Below are 18,274 nucleotides of genomic sequence, written 5' to 3' on the forward strand. Positions count from 1 at the left end.
ATAAATACATATATAAATATATAAATAAATAAATATATAAATACATAAATATATAAATAAATGTATAAATACATAAATAAATACATATAGAAATGCATAAATAAATAAATAAATACATGTAAAAATACAGAAATAGCCATTTATATTACCAAAATGTATTTATTTTTACTATTATTTCTGCATTTATTTATTTATTTCTACTTTTATTTATTTATTTATTTATTTTTCGTTCTGTCATTTTTAGTCCTTCATATGTGATTGCAAGCTACAGTGAAACTGGTAGCCAGGCAACAGACAAGTGACCAACCCTGAGTGGCGACGTCACGTCACGTTAGGCCTAGCTAATAGTGCTGAGAATTCCGAGCTGAGAACGGTTTGTAATCGTGCCGTGCCGAACCAGGCTCAAGTGGAAACATAACTGGAACCGTTCCTTAACGTTCTTAGAACCATTCGACCCGACGGTGGAAAAGCGGCTATATTCTGTTTCATGTTGACTTTAATAGTTTGTCAGCAGAAAGACACAAACGCTTTTTGACAAATAGGAAAATATCCATAAACAACAAGGGCACTTTTTTTAAAAAAAATACATTTTTAAGACTTTTTAAAATATTTTTTTCAGTGGCTTAATTAAGTTACATTAATTGTGTCATATAATTCAACAATATTTAAAAAACAGCAGTATCATTTGTACAAGGCTGAATATTTGTGCTACTCCCACATAATCAGCAGTATGCAGATATGGTATGCAGCTTGGTTAGTAGCTTGAGCTGAATGTTTAAAAGAGGAGGAGTAGGAGGAGATCTCTGGGTGCTAAAGTTGAGCATTACAGGGAAAAGTGTGTTGTGCCTGTGTTAAACATCTCTTATCACATAAAAGCACATCTCATCCCTAGAATGGAGAGCACACGTTCCCAACCTCCTCCTTGCTAGTCAGAGCGCTGTGTTCTGCCTCCACACTGACATGCTGCTGGTGAGTGCCTCTGGTAGTGCTGAGGGGACTACAGGGGTACACAGAGACAGGAACCCCCTCCACCCTTCCTACTTTGAGACTACAATACTAATATGTGTGGCTCACTGCTGCAGAATTCAATCATCTCTGATTAACATCATTATTAATAATGCTGGTTAATTATCATGGCCGAGAGGAAAGCTAATGAAAACGGACGCTGAAGGCTGGCCAGAGGAGCCGCCCACAGAGCGGGTGAGGGGAACATTGGTGTTTACGTGGAGTCTAACCTCTGCAGGACCTACTTCATAAAGGGAATGAAGAGAATTCGCCCCAAAAGCCTTGGATTACCCCGCGAGGCGGTGGCGTTCCAGCCTTTATTCATCTACGGTGATGAAAGAGCCATGTTTCAGCTTACCGAGCAGAGACAGTGATGCGTACCAAATTCTAATGAAAACTTGATCCCCGGCAATATGAAGCTTTTGGAAAGTGCAATACAACAAAAGCAGCCTGATGAGCACCCAGGAAAAAAAAGGTGAGAGGGGAAAAAATACAAAATAAATAAATCAGAATAAATAATAAATAAAAGAGCTAAAGGAGGCGGCAATCAAAGATTTGGGGCTTTAGCAAGAGAGGCAGAAAGCAGATCAGGTTAAGCTCATTATTCCGTAGTGTCTCGTCATGTGGTTCATCCCCACTCTCTCCTCTGTCTGTTTCTCTCTCTTTCTAAGACCGACCGCCCCAGTGTCGCGGTGCACTTACAGATTTAGCCGTGGCAGATATGTACTGGACCACCATCTCTCGTTTGGTGCTCAGGTCCTTTCCTCGCAGAGGGGCCTTACGCTCTTCATTCAGGTTCATGTCCTCCTATGGACACACACACACACACACAAAAAAAATATATATATATGTTTAATTTTATAATACACTTTAAATATATTAATAAATAAAAAACATAAATGTAATCTTTTTTTAAATCATTAAAATCTGCTATTTGTTCTCACAGCACATTCATGATCACACTAAGGACACTGTCCTATAGAACCAAGGTTAGAGTGAGTCATAAAGCCTTTATATATGTTTATCAATTCCATGACAAGTCAAGGAGATGTCGTATGTGCAACAAAGAGCCTCTCTCCGAAGATACACCCAGGATGCATTTCTATGGAGCCTTGCTGCCCTCTGGTGAAGGAAAAAGGGACTGTGTTCTTTGCTTTCAAATGAGACCCATGAATGTGTGGGTGTCGGCAAAGAAGAAAAAAATGACAGACAAATGAAAATACTCAAGGAGGAAAGGGTGAGGGTTGTTGATTTCAAAGTTACATGTACATCTTTTCATCAAGATTTATTTATTTATTATTTATTTATTTTTAATTGAATGTAACATTTTTAGAGAGAGAGAGAGAGAGAGAGAGAGAGAGAGAGAGAGAGATGCCAATTTTGAAAACTGACTCTTGGTAACGTCCATACTTGCCGATAACCGATTAATCAACCGATAGTTTTTAAAATTGATACTGGATAAAAACAAATTGCACCTTGATCATTCATGTTAGTTTGATGGTTAACAAATGGTAAACAAACTATGGTTAACAAATAAAAACCTTTATTTAAAAATGTATTACTACATTTTAATTAACAAACAAACAATGAACAATCCTTATACAGCAGTTATTAACCTTAGTTAATGTTACATATGGAATTTTATTGTAAGTGTTATCATTTCATATAAATCCAAACAGTCATGCTTAAAGATGGCCAACTTTAAATATCTACAACGCCAGAGCATTGAAATGACATAAATATTACATGTATAGTCTCACACTTTTGCTTCTATTTTATAAACACTTGATGATTATCTAATCAAAATAACAAAATATGTATTAAAGTGATGATGAAAAAATAACCGAAATCGAATGCTTTTCTGATTTGTTTATATGTTTCTATCGGCTGTATGAACATATCGTTTTGATATCTTACGTCTCCAGCTTTAAATATGCAACTTCTCTGCATAGTTAATGCATAAAAGTGACTAGCTGGATATAAGCTAATGCAAATAGATGTTAACAATTGTGACATTAAACATTCGGGTCGGACTTATGGTGCCTTCACGTGCTATGGTAATTATGGTAAATACCAAAAGCCGACATGGAAAATGAACATGAACACCCCCTCATGTGGTATTTTCCACTGGGCAACTCGTAGAATATTTTGATGCACGAGTTGCCGAGATGAGATAACCTTTGACCTTTTCAAAATGGCGGAGAGCAACGCAAGAGTCATGACTCATGAATACTGTTAGCGGATAGTTTTTGTTGCCTATACAATGTTGTGTCATTAACGATTGTAATATAAAGCGTTAACACTTAATTTTCAACTTCGCCGCAATTTCCTTGGTTCATATTTAATCATTTTATGTCATGTTTTATTTTTTTTTAATTATTAATTATGTTTTAATCATCAGAAAGCACCACATTTACGTTTTGTTTTTGTTTGTTTTTTTAGTAAAGATAAAAAATATACTCTACTGACACAGACCTTGCAGGTACTACATTACGACAACAAAAGCACTTGAACACAACACACTGGTAAATACCAGTTCACAAGTGGAAAATATCATCTTTTCCATAGCACGTGAAGGCAGCATTAACGTTAGTTTATTTTTGTCAGTGTTTTAACCGCTTGAGGTACTACTAATGTTAGCGTCCTCTCAGCCTCGAAGGCAAACAAACAAACTGTTGTGCTGTTCTTTCTCTACTAATGCAGCATTTAGTCAAAAAATGAATCGCTTTATAATGGTATGAAAAAATACCTTTTAGCTGTCGGTGGTTTAAACGCGCATCTGATCGCTCTCCACGCAGCATGTGCTCTCAGTGCAGCACGCAGCATCACGTGTCGAAATAAACAACACGAGGCATCAGTGATAGTTTTTATTACACCTCTAGAGGCCGCTCTTGTACTGCATGATGCCACGGCGCTACACCGGGGCTAGGGGGTGCCAGAGAATGTACGTAGACCATAGACTGTAAAAAAATATGGACGTAGTGTCCTTGACGTCACCCGTAGGTTTCTGAAGAGCATTTTTGAAGCCTAAAGTGGGCGGAGCCGGCCGTCGCCATCTTGGCCTTGCGTCACTCCCGGATAACAGAAAATAGGCAAACAGGCGGGGCGTGAGTGGAGTTGAGGAGCCTGGCTAGCTATCTGAAATCACCTAGCTCGACGTGATCGAGTTAGCTGATGATGTAAAGCCAATTAAACTTTCCTATTTTTGCCCTTCGAAATATTATAATAGTTAAAAGACATGGCTACAAGTGAGACTGTGTATTACTTCGAGAGTGTTTGTGTGTGACAGTGATTTATGTGCATACATGTCCGTTACTCTTTCATGGTCCGAAAGTTCGTAGAGAGCTTATTCAGTCCATTTTAAATTCTGATTTTGGCCGTCTCTCAAATGGGTTAAACCATTTTATTACCATATTACCTTTGAAGTGCAAGTAAATGCGCTAGAAAATCCGCGCTCATTCATGTGCATTTATTGCATGGACGGAGAAAGCGCCGACGCCTGCATGATTTCATCTGACGGTACATAACGTTAAGCATATTATAATCCATCTGTTCCGTGAGAGCAGAACGAACGAGCATTTATTGACGTTTTAAATTTGAAAACCCCAAAAAGCAACGAAATTGTCAGACATCCATTAGTGCAGGTTCACGGAGGAAAACAACTGAAATACAGCGCTGGTTGTTCTCTCGAACGATAACGACGGAATCCAAAGACGTGGGCTTTGTATCCAAGTATTAAATTGTATGAAATAATCCCGAAAAAAAGCACAAACACTGCAGAGATGGCAAGTTCAGCAGCTAACATTTGCTGAGGTGAAGTGACGGCTAGTAACAGCAGACAAACGGCCAGCACTGACAGCGGCAATCCATCTGTCACTCAAGTGGCCACTGGCCACACCCTTAAATTTAAATATTAATCAACTAAACGGACGAGTTATAAAATATTTCACCCCCCTCACAGTTGTTATGAAGGGCAAAATTAGCTGTATAGACCAAAGCCACATAGAGATCCAGGCTGTAAACATATTTTTTTCTGCTGTAAAGTTGGTAATTTTAACATGAGGGAGATACAGATTTGACTCACTTCTGCAGCCAGGCCAAGCGGCCAGTCAATGAATTGCAGTTTAACTCACTTCCGTGTTGGTTTCAAGAGAGAGACGGGGAGGTTGCCGCTTGACGTAGACGGGCTCTGGGGGTGCTAAAGCCCCGTCAAAAATCTGTGTAGCCCCAGTTAAGCCCACGCAACCAGGGGGCAAAAGACCCGCGCTCTTAGTTCGTACCGGAGTACATCTGACCTCAACACGCAAAAATCCGGTGCAGCATCTAGCCAACTATAATATTACATTTTGTATTCATGAAAGCAGCTAAATTTCCAAGTGGCTTGTTAGGTGCATATTCCATGTAGCTCTCTCAGTCTCGGCCCCCCATCACTAGGAGATGGGTCTGACCCATAGACAGTAAAAGAAATGGACACAGCGACCCCACTGGAACTCAATTGAGACAAGTGAAGCCCATTTTTAGCGATTTCTTAGCGCTTCCTTTCCTGACGCGCAGACTCAAACCGAGCAAAGCGTTACACGGACCACGTGAGCAACCCGTCTGTCTTCTAGTAGCTGTGCCAAGAGAAATCTGAATCATTCCCTTCCGAAACTTGCAGAGACGGAGAGTGAGTAGGAGCTGTCCATGAGCTAGGAGCAGGAGAAACTTTTGCTAGGTATTCTGATTAATTATATTGTCATTTTGCCTCTACGTCCCCCCGATTGCCCGCGAGCTTCTCCTCCCGTCCATACGGTAATCTCTCTACTGTGCGACAGAGAGTCGCGTGGTTATGACGCAATCGTTAGCCTACTTTTACAAAAACTGCTTCTACGGGGCCATAACATAAGCTACAAGGTAATGGATCATTTTATACATTGTCGTGTTTCTTTAGAAACAAATAATGGACAAATGGAGTCTTCAAACGCCTCAGATGTAAAGTTATTCGCTGTCAAAGTGACGCCAAAATGAATGGGAGTCAATGGGATGCTAACTGCAGGTGAAGTTCTGCTACAAGATGGTGGCACGCGGTCGGCTTCAACTTCCGGTCGACTTCCTTCCCGCCTGGTCTGACCCAACAAAAATCGTTTGACAGTGCGCGCGCGCGTACGTACGTGCTCAGAAAAAAATGCAACATGTCAGAACCATAGACGGTCAGAACAGAACGCCAATGAAATGTTTACCCGGCAAAGCTTTAAAGCACGAGCAAATAATGAACTTTTGTGATTGTGAATAAGTGCAGTGCCCTGTCCTGTGAGTGTAAAAATCTACCGCTGCGAAGTAACGTCACTGACATGAAGCTGGAATGACTAGCTCAAAGTTTTCACGTTGCCTCAAACCAACAGCAGAAACGGTAGGAAGTTCGGAACATAAGTCAAATGTAAGTAACATAACATTAATACCTGCTCGAATTTCTGACAACTTTATTATAAAATTAATTTTACATTCCTATGGCTAACTTTCTTTATTAAAAAATGGTAACACTTTATAATAAGGTTTCATAATAAAGAAAAATGCATGTGCCATGGATAAATAAAATGGAATCGCCTCTGCACAATAAGGAAATTACTTTAATCAAACCATATTGTTGATGAAAATCATACGAGAGCAAAAAAGTGCTAGTTATTAATAATAACGCATCACTGTTTTGGGGGAAAAAATAAATATTTTTAATATTACCGTAATAGTAAACCTCTTTAATATTAGGCTGATGGCTTACTGTTTCAAAATGACATCATTGCTTTTTGAGCGGCGCGCGCTGAAGCTGAAGAACGAACATTAAACTGAATCGCTTTGCTAGAAGGTTAATCAACTCAACGGTTGCTGAAGAATGCAACTACAGTAAACCCAAAGAATTTACAACTTTTTATTACAATAGTGTATAGGCTACAATTATAATGATATGACAGTCCCAATCATAGCTTTTAATGTTTTGCGTTGCTGTTATATCGCGTGCGTTGAAGCTGAAGAGAACGAGCACCGGGAAACTGAAGAACATTTCAGGTTGTTTAAATCAACGAAGCGCATCCTATTTGATATTAATCAGATATTTATATTACATCAAACTTAATATTACAACTTATATCTGCACAAAATGACGTGAATGCACAAGCGAAGTGCTGGTCAGAATGTGTTATCCCTGTTCTGGACGTGCTTTAATTGTCATAGTTGTAAAAACAAGGACTATCTGAACATCTTTGCCAAGCGCAAACCAGTACAGAAGTAGTCTAATCAATAAATTATTGGGGAGGGTGAGGGTCATGTCTTTTTTCACAATCATTTTGGAGGGTCATAGAAAAATGTATTGCTGGCGAAGGGAGGGTCAAGTCTTTTTTGACAATTTATCTCAAAACTCCTCCAGTGACCCCTTAAATAAAAAACGAACAGTCCCTTACATAATGTAATATTTTATTTTGTTGACTATTCTTTGGCCAAATCCAGTTAAAGTGCTGTGTATCATAGCTGTTTTTATTGAAAAAACAAGAACCTCTATATTATAGAGTAACTTAAGTAATGAAAATCAATTGTTTTCTAAGCACCCACACGTATCGGTCCAGCTCCCCATTAGCACCAGTAGAGAAAAAATCCTGGCGCCGTGCCTGTTCTCAGCTCTCTCTTACTGTGTAATGAATGACAGCGAGCGCTTCTCAGCCGCTCCAAAAACGGACGCAACCAGGAAAAACTATCGGTATGTATTTTTGCCAATAACGATAGTTCCACCAATCAACTATCGGTGCCGATTAATCGGCAAAACCGATGAATCGGTCGACCTCTAGTGTTTTTACCACATGTTCCTAAAAGCACATGTTAAATTAGTGATAAAGTGAAGGACATCTTTTCAAAGAGGAAAATTTCAACAGTTTTATATCAAACCACTGTCTCTCTCTCCTTTCCCCTCACGTGAAACAAGGCCTTTAATCAATCAGTGAGCCCTGTTGATGTGGCGTCTTAAAGGTGCTCTGAACAATGTTGGGTGGCGTCACTTCTTGTTGACATTCAAAGTATTGTCAAACAAAACAGAGGCTAGCTCAACCCTCCCTCCCTCCTCCTCATCCCATCCCGTTGTTGCCTTTTGTGGAGCCTGGGCTGTCTACAGAGACCGCGTTTTTTTACAGTGTGTTCAGGGGACAGGCAGCTAGCGGATAGTGAGGAAATGTTTGCTGTATGTGACAAAAAATAATTCAGCCTAAAAAAATGCATGGCATCGCTTAGAGCACCTTTAATTGGCTCTTTAATCCAGTTCTCGCTCTACAGCATGATTTACCCATCATGATTAATTATGTCCTCAAAGCTTGGAATTATTAAATCAAAGGCCAGGGTTGGCATAACTGAATAATTTTACGCAAGCAGTCGGATCCACTAATGCAAAGATATAAATAAGTACCTTTTCTTCCTCTTCAGCTGCAATGTGAGACCAGTTTCATTCATACTCTTAACTTGAAGCTCTATTAATCTCAGTGCTCGGGAAACTTCATAAAGTCATCCACAGGAACAATGCAGTTACCAATACAGACCATTAAAACTAAAAGAACACAGTGTGCACAATGCAAGTCTGATCAACCAAGGGCACGAGAAGGGGTTCCAGGAAAATGGAAATCAGTAGATTTGTCTCTCACTTTAAATTGTTGTGGAGAGTGGCCAAGTTTCCTGGAGGAACAAAGGCATAATTTTTCATGTTTGATCTTAGTCAATTGGGTTATTTTGCAGTGAGATTCTGGGGATTTCTCCAAAATCGAAGCAATCCGCTTAGGAATGTAAGGACAGCCGGAAGAACACATTACTTAAAGTGCCATTCATCAAAATAAGCCAAATGTACTTTTGAGGATCCAGCGAAGTTCAAGCAGAAGCTATTTCTCCTTCAATCTGGAAGAAAGGGAACAGGATTGACACAATTATGCTGCCACTGATATTTAAGTTCATCTGGCCACTTTTACTTAATAACTAAAGTACACGCAACAGAAGGCAAAAGTACGTTGGACATCCCCCAAAACTATTAGACACTGAAGAAGAATGGAGAAATAGCAACCGAGTGAGTTGACAGAACGCTGCCAGAGTATAGCTTGGAGAGAGAGGATGTAGAGTAGTTAGGGGGGTGATTGCATCTGCAGGGGTAACGATCTGACCTCATCAATCCCAGAGTCCTTCTTCGGACTAGGCGCTTCTCTCTCTGTCTTAATGTTAATGGTGCTGGAGGAATAGCAGTGGTTGACTGAATGATGATGCAAACTGGAGGAGCTGGCATGTCACATCCTGCCAGTGCTGTTTCTCAGCAGGAGAGGCGCGTTAAGAGCCCTCACCCGTGTCTTAACATGCCGTCACCCGGCTCATGAAAGGATTTACCGCTGTGCATATTTATCCGGCCTTGGGTCCAGCTGCGTGGATGCACGCACAATAGCATGGAAGGGCGACAGTGGCTCCATCTCTCTCGTTGTGCACACATTAAGGCGAGGATATCATATGCTTAGTGCCATGGCCACTAACCCTGTTCATCAAAGGGCTGGGGCTTTCATTTGTCGAAGAGCTACTCTGTTTACAAGAGCCCTTTGATGACCGACCACATTAGTGTACCCTTATTTTTCTTCCACGAGCCATGCACTACACTGCAATCTCAGAGATCTGCCCACCGGCATTAAAGTGTGTATGCGTGCATTGGGGGGGGGGGGGGGGTATGTATTTATTTGCATTAGGTCAATACTTTCAAGATTATATATTGAAGAAAAACCTCAAATTTAGCCTGAACACTGATGATGTGAATCGATATCTGTGTGTGCCTTGAGTATGAAGGAGGGAAACGTGAGTATGAAAGATCTCCCAGTTTCATATTAGATTGGATGTGCTTTTATTTTGTGGCTCATGAATCTATCCTATATGGAGACCAACAGAACTGATCTATAATCTCAATGACAATGGCAGCAAATCATTTGTCCCTCAATTGTTTAGTTATGATTATTATGCCTTCAATACAAAAAGCCAATTCCAGTCTGTGCAACATGTTTTAGGCCTGTACAACTGCCTGGCTTGTAAAGCAGCAAATTGAAGCCTAGGTTTAATGTTCCGCTATCTGGAGAACAAAAACAGCAATTGAGTGACAGGCAGTTACTAAAGCAATGAGGAAATATGGAGGGCCAAGAGTCTCTGACGGGTGAAAGATTGGGGCAAACAATTTAAACAAATGAACAAATCAAACTGATTATAGCCCACCATGTCAGAGAATGCAAGACGATTGCAGTCAATGTGCTGCATGACTCAGTTCTACATATGACCAGGCCACCTGGTCACTTCCACAATACTTTTGAAAAAAGGAGGAAGAGAGGCATAGATCTTACATGTTAAAGCTCGAAGAAAGACACCCTATCCTCCTAAGTTCAATAACATCAATGGAAATTAAGAGTGAATGCAAAATTGGACAGTTGGGGACACTGTTTAGCTATATGTTCTGCTGTCACATTAAAATAATTGTACTCACGTTGCAAGTCCACGAATTGATTCCCTCTATACAACAATTCAGATATAAATACCATGTTTGATGTCAAATATTTTGTGCCCCAAGAAACAATAGAACCCATGTTTGATGTCTAGCCTGATGCAATGTGTCAAAATATGCAATATTTTATTTGAAAGCTACAGCACAGAACAAGATTTTTTTTTAATGATGACCTAAATTTAGTCTATTTATCACTTTAAAAAGGGCAAAAAATACTTATTTTTATTATTTACAAAAATACTTATTAAAAAACATTAATTTAATTTTCTGTTCCACAAAGAAAGAAAAAACTACAGTATACACGTGTGTTCAAAAGTTTAGAAATGTTTTTAATTTAAAACTTTTATTCAGCAAGAAAGCATTTGACGCGATTGATCAAGTGACAAAAATTCGTACATTTTCAAAACAAAAAAAGGATCTATTTCAAATTAAAGCTGTTCTTTTAAACTTTCTATTCAAAGGAATTTTGAAAAAATGTATCAAGGTTTCCAAAAAAATAAGCTGCACAACTGTTTTCAACATTGATAATAAGAAATGTTACTTGAGCTTTGAAATCACAGGAACAGATTACATTTTAAAATAAATACAAAATTTAATTTGTAATAATATTCCACTAGCCTAGAAATCTAGACGCACCATAGCGGCAGCAAAATGTATTTTGCAGCCAGGGTAGTCTAGCAACTCTCCATTGACTTTCGAGCTGCAAAAACCTAAATTGGGTCAGGCCAATCACATCGTGTATAGAGTAGGCGGGGCGGGCTTAACATAATGACGACAGAGTTGCGACAGTTCCCCCTGCTACTTGAAAACAAAGAATGGTGGCTGCTGCTGCATAACAGTCTTTCAAATCGGCTTTGGCAGCGACTCTAGAGGACCTGGAGTTAAGTTATATTTTGTACAGTCTATGACTTGGAGTTTAGTTTTTCTTTGAGAAAAGAGCAAAGAACGTGCTAAGTCATTCTTAAAAAAGGAAAATGTGTTTGTAGTAGTGCTGCACGATTAATCGTATCGCAATCGCAATCGCGATGTCAAGCCTACGCGATTATATGACGCAAAATGCTGCGATTTTATATTTTATATTAGCGCTGTTAACGCACTTATTAATGCAAATGCTTTTAAACCATTCATGCACGATAAGACATAAAAGAACAAGCTGCCTGTGAATGTCCTCCTGACAGACATACACACACACACACACACACACACACAGATAGACACGCGCCAGTATCAAGTTCTCTTTAGCGGTAGAACGAACAACTCACATGTATGCCAAAATGAACGCGCTGCCTGTGAATGTCCTGACTGTGACAGACAGAAAGACTCGCGCTAATATCGTGCGTGCGCACAAAACAGCATGACAGAATACAGTTGTCTTTCGAGCTTGAACGAACAATAACAGACACAATTATGCCAAAATGTCTTTTTGTCGAGTGTCTTAACATAAGAGTAGTCTTATGATGAACATGAAGAGTTGTGATGACTCGTGAAAGAATGAGGCGCGTGTGAGATCCGCGTCTCTGACAGCGGCTGGTCTTAAAGGGATAGTACACAGTAGCCACTAATTACATCTGTCGCTAAAGTTATTCTTTTTTATTTTTATTTTTATTTTATTTTTATTTTTTTTTATTATTATTTTTCTTTACCCCTGACATGTATGGATGTACTCTTGTATGTAAATTATGTTTTGTTGTTGTTAAAATGCAAAAAAAAAAAAAAAAAAAAAACTGTCGCTAAAGTTAATCAAAGAACAAAGGGAACAGAGAAAAAGACTCACTGCTCTTGACTAAAGAAATTTTTTCTTTAGGCTGATTATCACTAATCTGTGTGTGCATTTATTTTCCTTGAGAAGCAAGCAAGTTGACTCATGAAACCATTTGTTTATTATATCACATATCGCAATCGTAATCACAATATTGACCTCAATTATCGCAATATGACATTTTCCCCAAATCGTGCAGCCCTAGTTTGTAGTTTTGCCGGCCAGATATGGCAAAAGTTGAATCTATCAACTAGCTCCGCTGTTGGGAAAACGCTCTGGTTTATGAGGCGCCGTCTAGGGTTTAAATCAAACTTCATTCACGCACACATATATGAAACGCTTGCATACACATACTAAATAGTACTAACACACGAGACGCGCGGAACTCTCCGCGCACATACTCATCTGAGCATTTCATATGTATTAGTTTGAGCATTCAGCAGTATGCATGTATGTGTGACTACTAGGGATGTCAACGATTAATCGACGATCGATTAATTGTCGATAATACATTTAATCGATAGAACTTATCGATCATCGATTAATCAGGTCTTCGTGCGCGGCGCGCTGCTCAACCGCGAAACATGTAAAGCGAGCGCGCCGGAGTTATGTTTGGGACCATTTTACACCTTCATCATCATGTAAGTTTGCGTGTGCATTCGCAGCCTTTTGTTTTGTTCAAATGTAAGTTGTAATACTGTTTATTTTGTGTATGCCTATCTATATCTGATTTATCTCATATTGGATGCATTTGGTTAAGAACACTGTAGTAAAGCGTCAGCTTCAGCGCGCGCAGCTCAAACGGCAGTGCACGACTAATAATGACTATTGGGACTGTAATATTACATAACATTATAAAGAGAACAATACTGTAATAAAACATTGTGAATTATTTGGGTTTAGTTGCCGTGTCGCGTTGCTCCAGGAAGAGCGCGTCCACAACATGAGTAGTTCTGAATGAATGGCACGTAACTTAGTTCAAGTTCACTTGTGCATGAATTTGCGTCATTTTGTGCAGATATAATTTGTAATATTATGTTTATTTTAAATATATCTGATTAATCTCATATAGGATGCGTTTCTTTTAGATAAATAACGTGCTAGCAAAGTGCTCCAGTTTAACGGTTGCAGATTCATTCAGCGCGTGCAGTTGTTCCAGGAAGAGCGCGTCCACAACAGTCACACATTCTAGCGCATATGAGGCGGCGTTGGTGACGCGTTGTATTAGTAGTTATATTTGATTATTAAATAATTAATTTAATTATCAATCACATCAAAACATTTTACAATCCTACTAGCCCTTTATTTATATTTAAAGCCATTCTAATTGATTTGGTGAGGAACATTAGCATTTGCAGACCCTGTCATGCTGTTGGCCACATGCCACTGCAGTTGATGCATATCGCAGTATTAAGGCTAACGATTAATCGATTAATTGATCGTTAATTTAAACGACGATCGATCATGGGAATTTGTGAAAATTGACATCCCTAGTGACTACATAGTATATGTGTATGCAAGCGTTTCATATACACTTACCTAAAGGATTATTAGGAACACCATACTAATACTGTGTTTGACCCCCTTTCGCCTTCAGAACTGCCTTAATTCTATGTGGCATTGATTCAACAAGGTGCTGAAAGCATTCTTTAGAAATGTTGGCCCATATTGATAGGACAGCATCTTGCAGTTGATGGAGATTTGTGGGATGCACATCCAGGGCACGAAGCTCCCGTTCCACCACATCCCAAAGATGATCTATTGGGTTGAGATCTGGTGACTGTGGGGGCCATTTTAGTACAGTGAACTCATTGTCATGTTCAAGAAACCAATTTGAAATGATTCGAGCTTTGTGACATGGAGCATTATCCTGCTGGAAGTAGCCATCAGAGGATGGGTACATGGTGGTCATAAAGGGATGGACATGGTCAGAAACAATGCTCAGGTAGGCCGTGGCATTTAAACGATGCCCAATTGGCACTAAGGGGCCTAAAGTGTGCCAAGAAAACATCCCCCACACCATTACACCACCACCACCAGCCTGCACAGTGGTAACAAGGCATGATGGATCCATGTTCTCATTCTGTTTACGCCAAATTCTGACTCTACCATCTGAATGTCTCAACAGAAATTGAGACTCATCAGACCAGGCAACATTTTTCCAGTCTTCAACTGTCCAATTTTGGTGAGCTTGTGCAAATTGTAGCCTCTTTTTCCTAGTGGAGATGAGTGGTACCCGGTGGGGTCTTCTGCTATTGTAGCCCATCCGCCTCAAGGTTGTTGTGGCATCACAAATGCTTTGCTGCATACCTCGGTTGTAACGAGTGGTTATTTCAGTCAAAGTTGCTCTTCTATCAGCTTGAATCAGTCGGCCCATTCTCCTCTGACCTCTAGCATCAACGACATTTTCGCCCACAGGACTGACGCATACTGGATGTTTTTCCCTTTTCACACCATTCTTTGTAAACTCTAGAAATGGTTGTGCGTGAAAATCCCAGTAACTGAGCAGATTGTGAAATACTCAGACCGGCCCGTCTGGCACCAACAACCATGCCACGCTCAAAATTGCTTAAATCACCTTTCTTTCCCATTCTGACATTCAGTTTGGAGTTCAGGAGATTGTCTTGACCAGGACCACACCCCTAAATGCATTGAAGCAACTGCCATGTGATTGGTTGATTAGATAATTGCATTAATGAGAAATTTAACAGGTGTTCCTAATAATCCTTTAGGTGAGTATGTGTGCGTGAATGAAGTTTGATTTAAGCCCTAGACAGCACCTCATACTGGTTGGTTGAAGCACTGTCCTAGTACGTGCAGAGGGAATTTGAAAGACAGCCGTTTATCCCGCCCCTCGGATTGAGCCGTGTCTATGGAGAGTTGCCAGACCTAACATCTTGATGTAGGTCTGGCTTGCCAGGCTAATATTCCACAATATTACTGTTTTTATTATATTTTGACCAAATAAATCCAGCCTTGTTGAGCATTAAAGACTTCTTCCGCCCAAAAAAATCTAACTAACCCCAAACTTTTGAATGATACCATACAGAAGTTTGTTTTTTGTTACATTCACTATTACTAAATGTTTACAAAAAAAAAGTCACATTATCAATTATCAAAATCAGCAAACCATACTATATCAAGTATCTGTAATTTAACTTTGATTGTCTCTGTTATACCAACTCGAAAGCAAAAATAACAATGAAATGCCACTTCAAGCATTGCACAGAACAAAACTGAGCTGTTGATCATGTGGCGAGCAGGGCGAGGTTGAGGGCCGTGAGAGAATGGCGCGTGGAAAGATGCGCGACGCACCGGTCTCGTATCTCTCACGGTCCTCGACCTCATCCTGCTCGCCACAGATCATCATACATATTAAGCAGTCCATTTCCCCACATAAATGTGCCTCTTTTGAAAAATCAAAGAATTTTAGAGGTGGGGAGTCCAATAATATTTTGCCTTTTGAAGCAAGTACAGGTCAATTATCAATGTGGTGTCTACCTAACGAGGTGTTCACAATTCACTGCCGAGCCAAGAAGGCAGTTTAGAGCACATAAAATGAGCACTGGAAAGCTGTTCTGCTCAGGTGCTGCAAAATTGGCAGAGTTTCCCATCTACAGACAACAAATCCACAGAAACAGTCAAAGAATAAAAAAGCATCAAAAACAGAATCTGCTGTGACAGGCACAGGTTGGGGAGAGCTCTAACCCTTCCACCCCTAAAAAAAACTCATACAACGCATTCATTTTTCTTGTCTGGGAAATAATCCTTCCATTGTTCTGCAGCCAGATTTAGTTATTTGACTTGTCTTGGCCAAAACAAGCACAAGTTCAGTTGAGGCCTGTGTATGCAGCAGCCCTGTCGTTGTCTTGGGGACTGTGTGACTGTACAGATAAACAGAGCAGGAACTTCACAGATAGGGTGAAGACTGCATTCAGCTCTCACCATGAGTTAAATAAAACTGTTTCCCCCCCATCCGTAACAGTAGCTTGTTCTATCCTATGTAGCAGATGCTCTATTGACAGCTGTCAACATATCACACTTTATGACAGAATTAGCAAGAAGAGTCATGCATATAAAAGCATGGTAGCTAATGTATATTCTCCTCCCAGAGGGCAAAATGAACAAGTGTCAAGCCATGCCAACGCTCAGTTAATGCATCCTGTCGGCAGAGAGCGCAAACCTCTCAAGTCCCATTCTCCACTCGCGATTGACAGGAGAAGAGAGATGAAGAAAGAAGGTGTCTTTGACTATCCATGAATCGTAAACGTGGCTACTACAGAAAAAATTGAAGAAACACATGGCTACGCTGAGTCGCTGAGTAACCACCGATTTTTTATTTCAATTCCAGTTAGGAAATAGACCACGTAAAAAGACTCGAGGTCCAGAGAGAAGGAAATGAAAAGTGGAATAAAGTTGTTATTTTTGTTTGTTTTTGCGCACAAAAAGTATTCTCGTAGCTTTATAAACTTAAGATTGAGCCACTGGAGTCACTTGGACTATATTAACAATGTCTTTAATACATTTTCTGGGCCAGCAAGTTAAGGTGTCCATAAGCCTGCAGGAGGAGTGATCCAGCACTCAGATTTCATCAAAAATATCTTAATTTGTGTTCCGAAGATGAACGAAAGTCTTACGGGGTTGGAACAACATGAGGGTGAGTAATTACTGACAGAATTTTCATTTTTGGGTGAACTAACCCTTTAAGAAACACAGTTATGAAAGTGTACTCTTTTCAAGTACACTGAAGTGGCCTTGTATTTAATCAATATTATATTATCTGCAAGTACTGCAGATATTATAATGAATGAAGTGACAAAAAATAATAAAAAAAACAACTTACAACCTAGTTTTAAACTTAAGCTAAATCCTTGCTAAACTCATTTTATGTTGCTGGTAAAGTGTGTAAGCGGTATAATGTCACAGAGAAAACTGGTTTTGATGGCCTAATTGACACCCTTAACATGAGCTCCAAACTTTGATATGCATCAGTGATAAAGGGCGTCTGAGGTCATACAGTGCCTGGGGCGCAGTGCAGATCACAGGATGAGAAAACAAACTCACCATCATCTTCTCAAACAAGTCGATGATCTCTTTCTCTGACAGGTTCATGGAGCGCTCATCAAAAAAAGGCTGGGGCACAGGCAGCTCGGTCTGGGTGGAGATGGGGTCTGTGGGGTGCTGGATAAGAGGCTTCTCCTTCTTCGTGCCTTGCTTTCGAAAACTGGTGATTCTGTCACGCTGGAGAGACAAATAACTAAGTAAATAACTGGTGCATATGTCAGATCAAATAAATAAAACATCAAATAAACAGCACATATATCTGACAGTGGAAATGCCTTCTGAATTTTCAGGTTTATGACCATGTGAAATCCCCTGGGTGCAGTTTTCTGCCCTCTGTTGGTGTATTTCCTATTAAGAAGGGAAGTTTTAGGAGAGGCATATTAATGGGTGAAAAAAAACTGCTAGTAGGCTTTACCTATGAAGATTTTGAATTTGAATTGCATAAACATTTAAATTTTAAATGTATATACGCTACTGTTAAAAAATTTCTTAAAACAAAAAATAATAATTCAGAAAGAACGCATTAAATTGATCAAAAGTGACAGTAAAAACATTGTTGTGAAGTATTTTTATTTCAAAGAAATCATGTTCTTTTGAATCTTCTATTAAATACAAAAATCCTGTAAAAAGTATCATGGTTTCCACAAGACTACAACTGTTTCAACGTTGGAAGAGGAGAAGGAGAATTTCCTGAGCAGCAAATCAGCATATTAGAATGATTTCAGTGACACTGAAGTCTGGAGTAACAATGCTGAAAATTCAGCAAATAATAATAAATTGTAATATTCCACTATATTACTGTTTTTACTGTATTGTTGATTTAAAAAAAAGTCAACACTTGCAAATAAATGGCCTTAAATCTACTAAACAGACTAAAAAAAAACCTTTTGATTTCATAGGGTTCTTTTTTTAAGTTAATACAAAAT

General features: G+C 39.4%; 1 protein-coding gene across 8 annotated transcripts in view; it reads right to left on the reverse strand.

Annotated features, from left to right (window-relative positions):
• Window positions 1-18,274, reverse strand: part of diaph2 (diaphanous-related formin 2) — a 481,157-nt gene that overhangs the window by 432,744 nt on the left and 30,139 nt on the right. For all 8 annotated transcript variants that reach the window (XM_081382679.1, XM_081382682.1, XM_081382680.1 and 5 more), the window contains 2 exons: window positions 17,349-17,525; window positions 1,708-1,812 (listed from right to left, as the gene is read on the reverse strand). In XM_081382679.1, the coding sequence (XP_081238805.1) occupies window positions 1,708-1,812; window positions 17,349-17,525 (282 nt within the window). The remainder of the gene's footprint in view (window positions 1-1,707; window positions 1,813-17,348; window positions 17,526-18,274) is intronic.

Source organism: Scardinius erythrophthalmus (genome assembly GCF_964197995.2).
Source record: "Scardinius erythrophthalmus genome assembly, chromosome: 13".
Classification (NCBI taxonomy): domain Eukaryota; kingdom Metazoa; phylum Chordata; class Actinopteri; order Cypriniformes; family Leuciscidae; genus Scardinius; species Scardinius erythrophthalmus.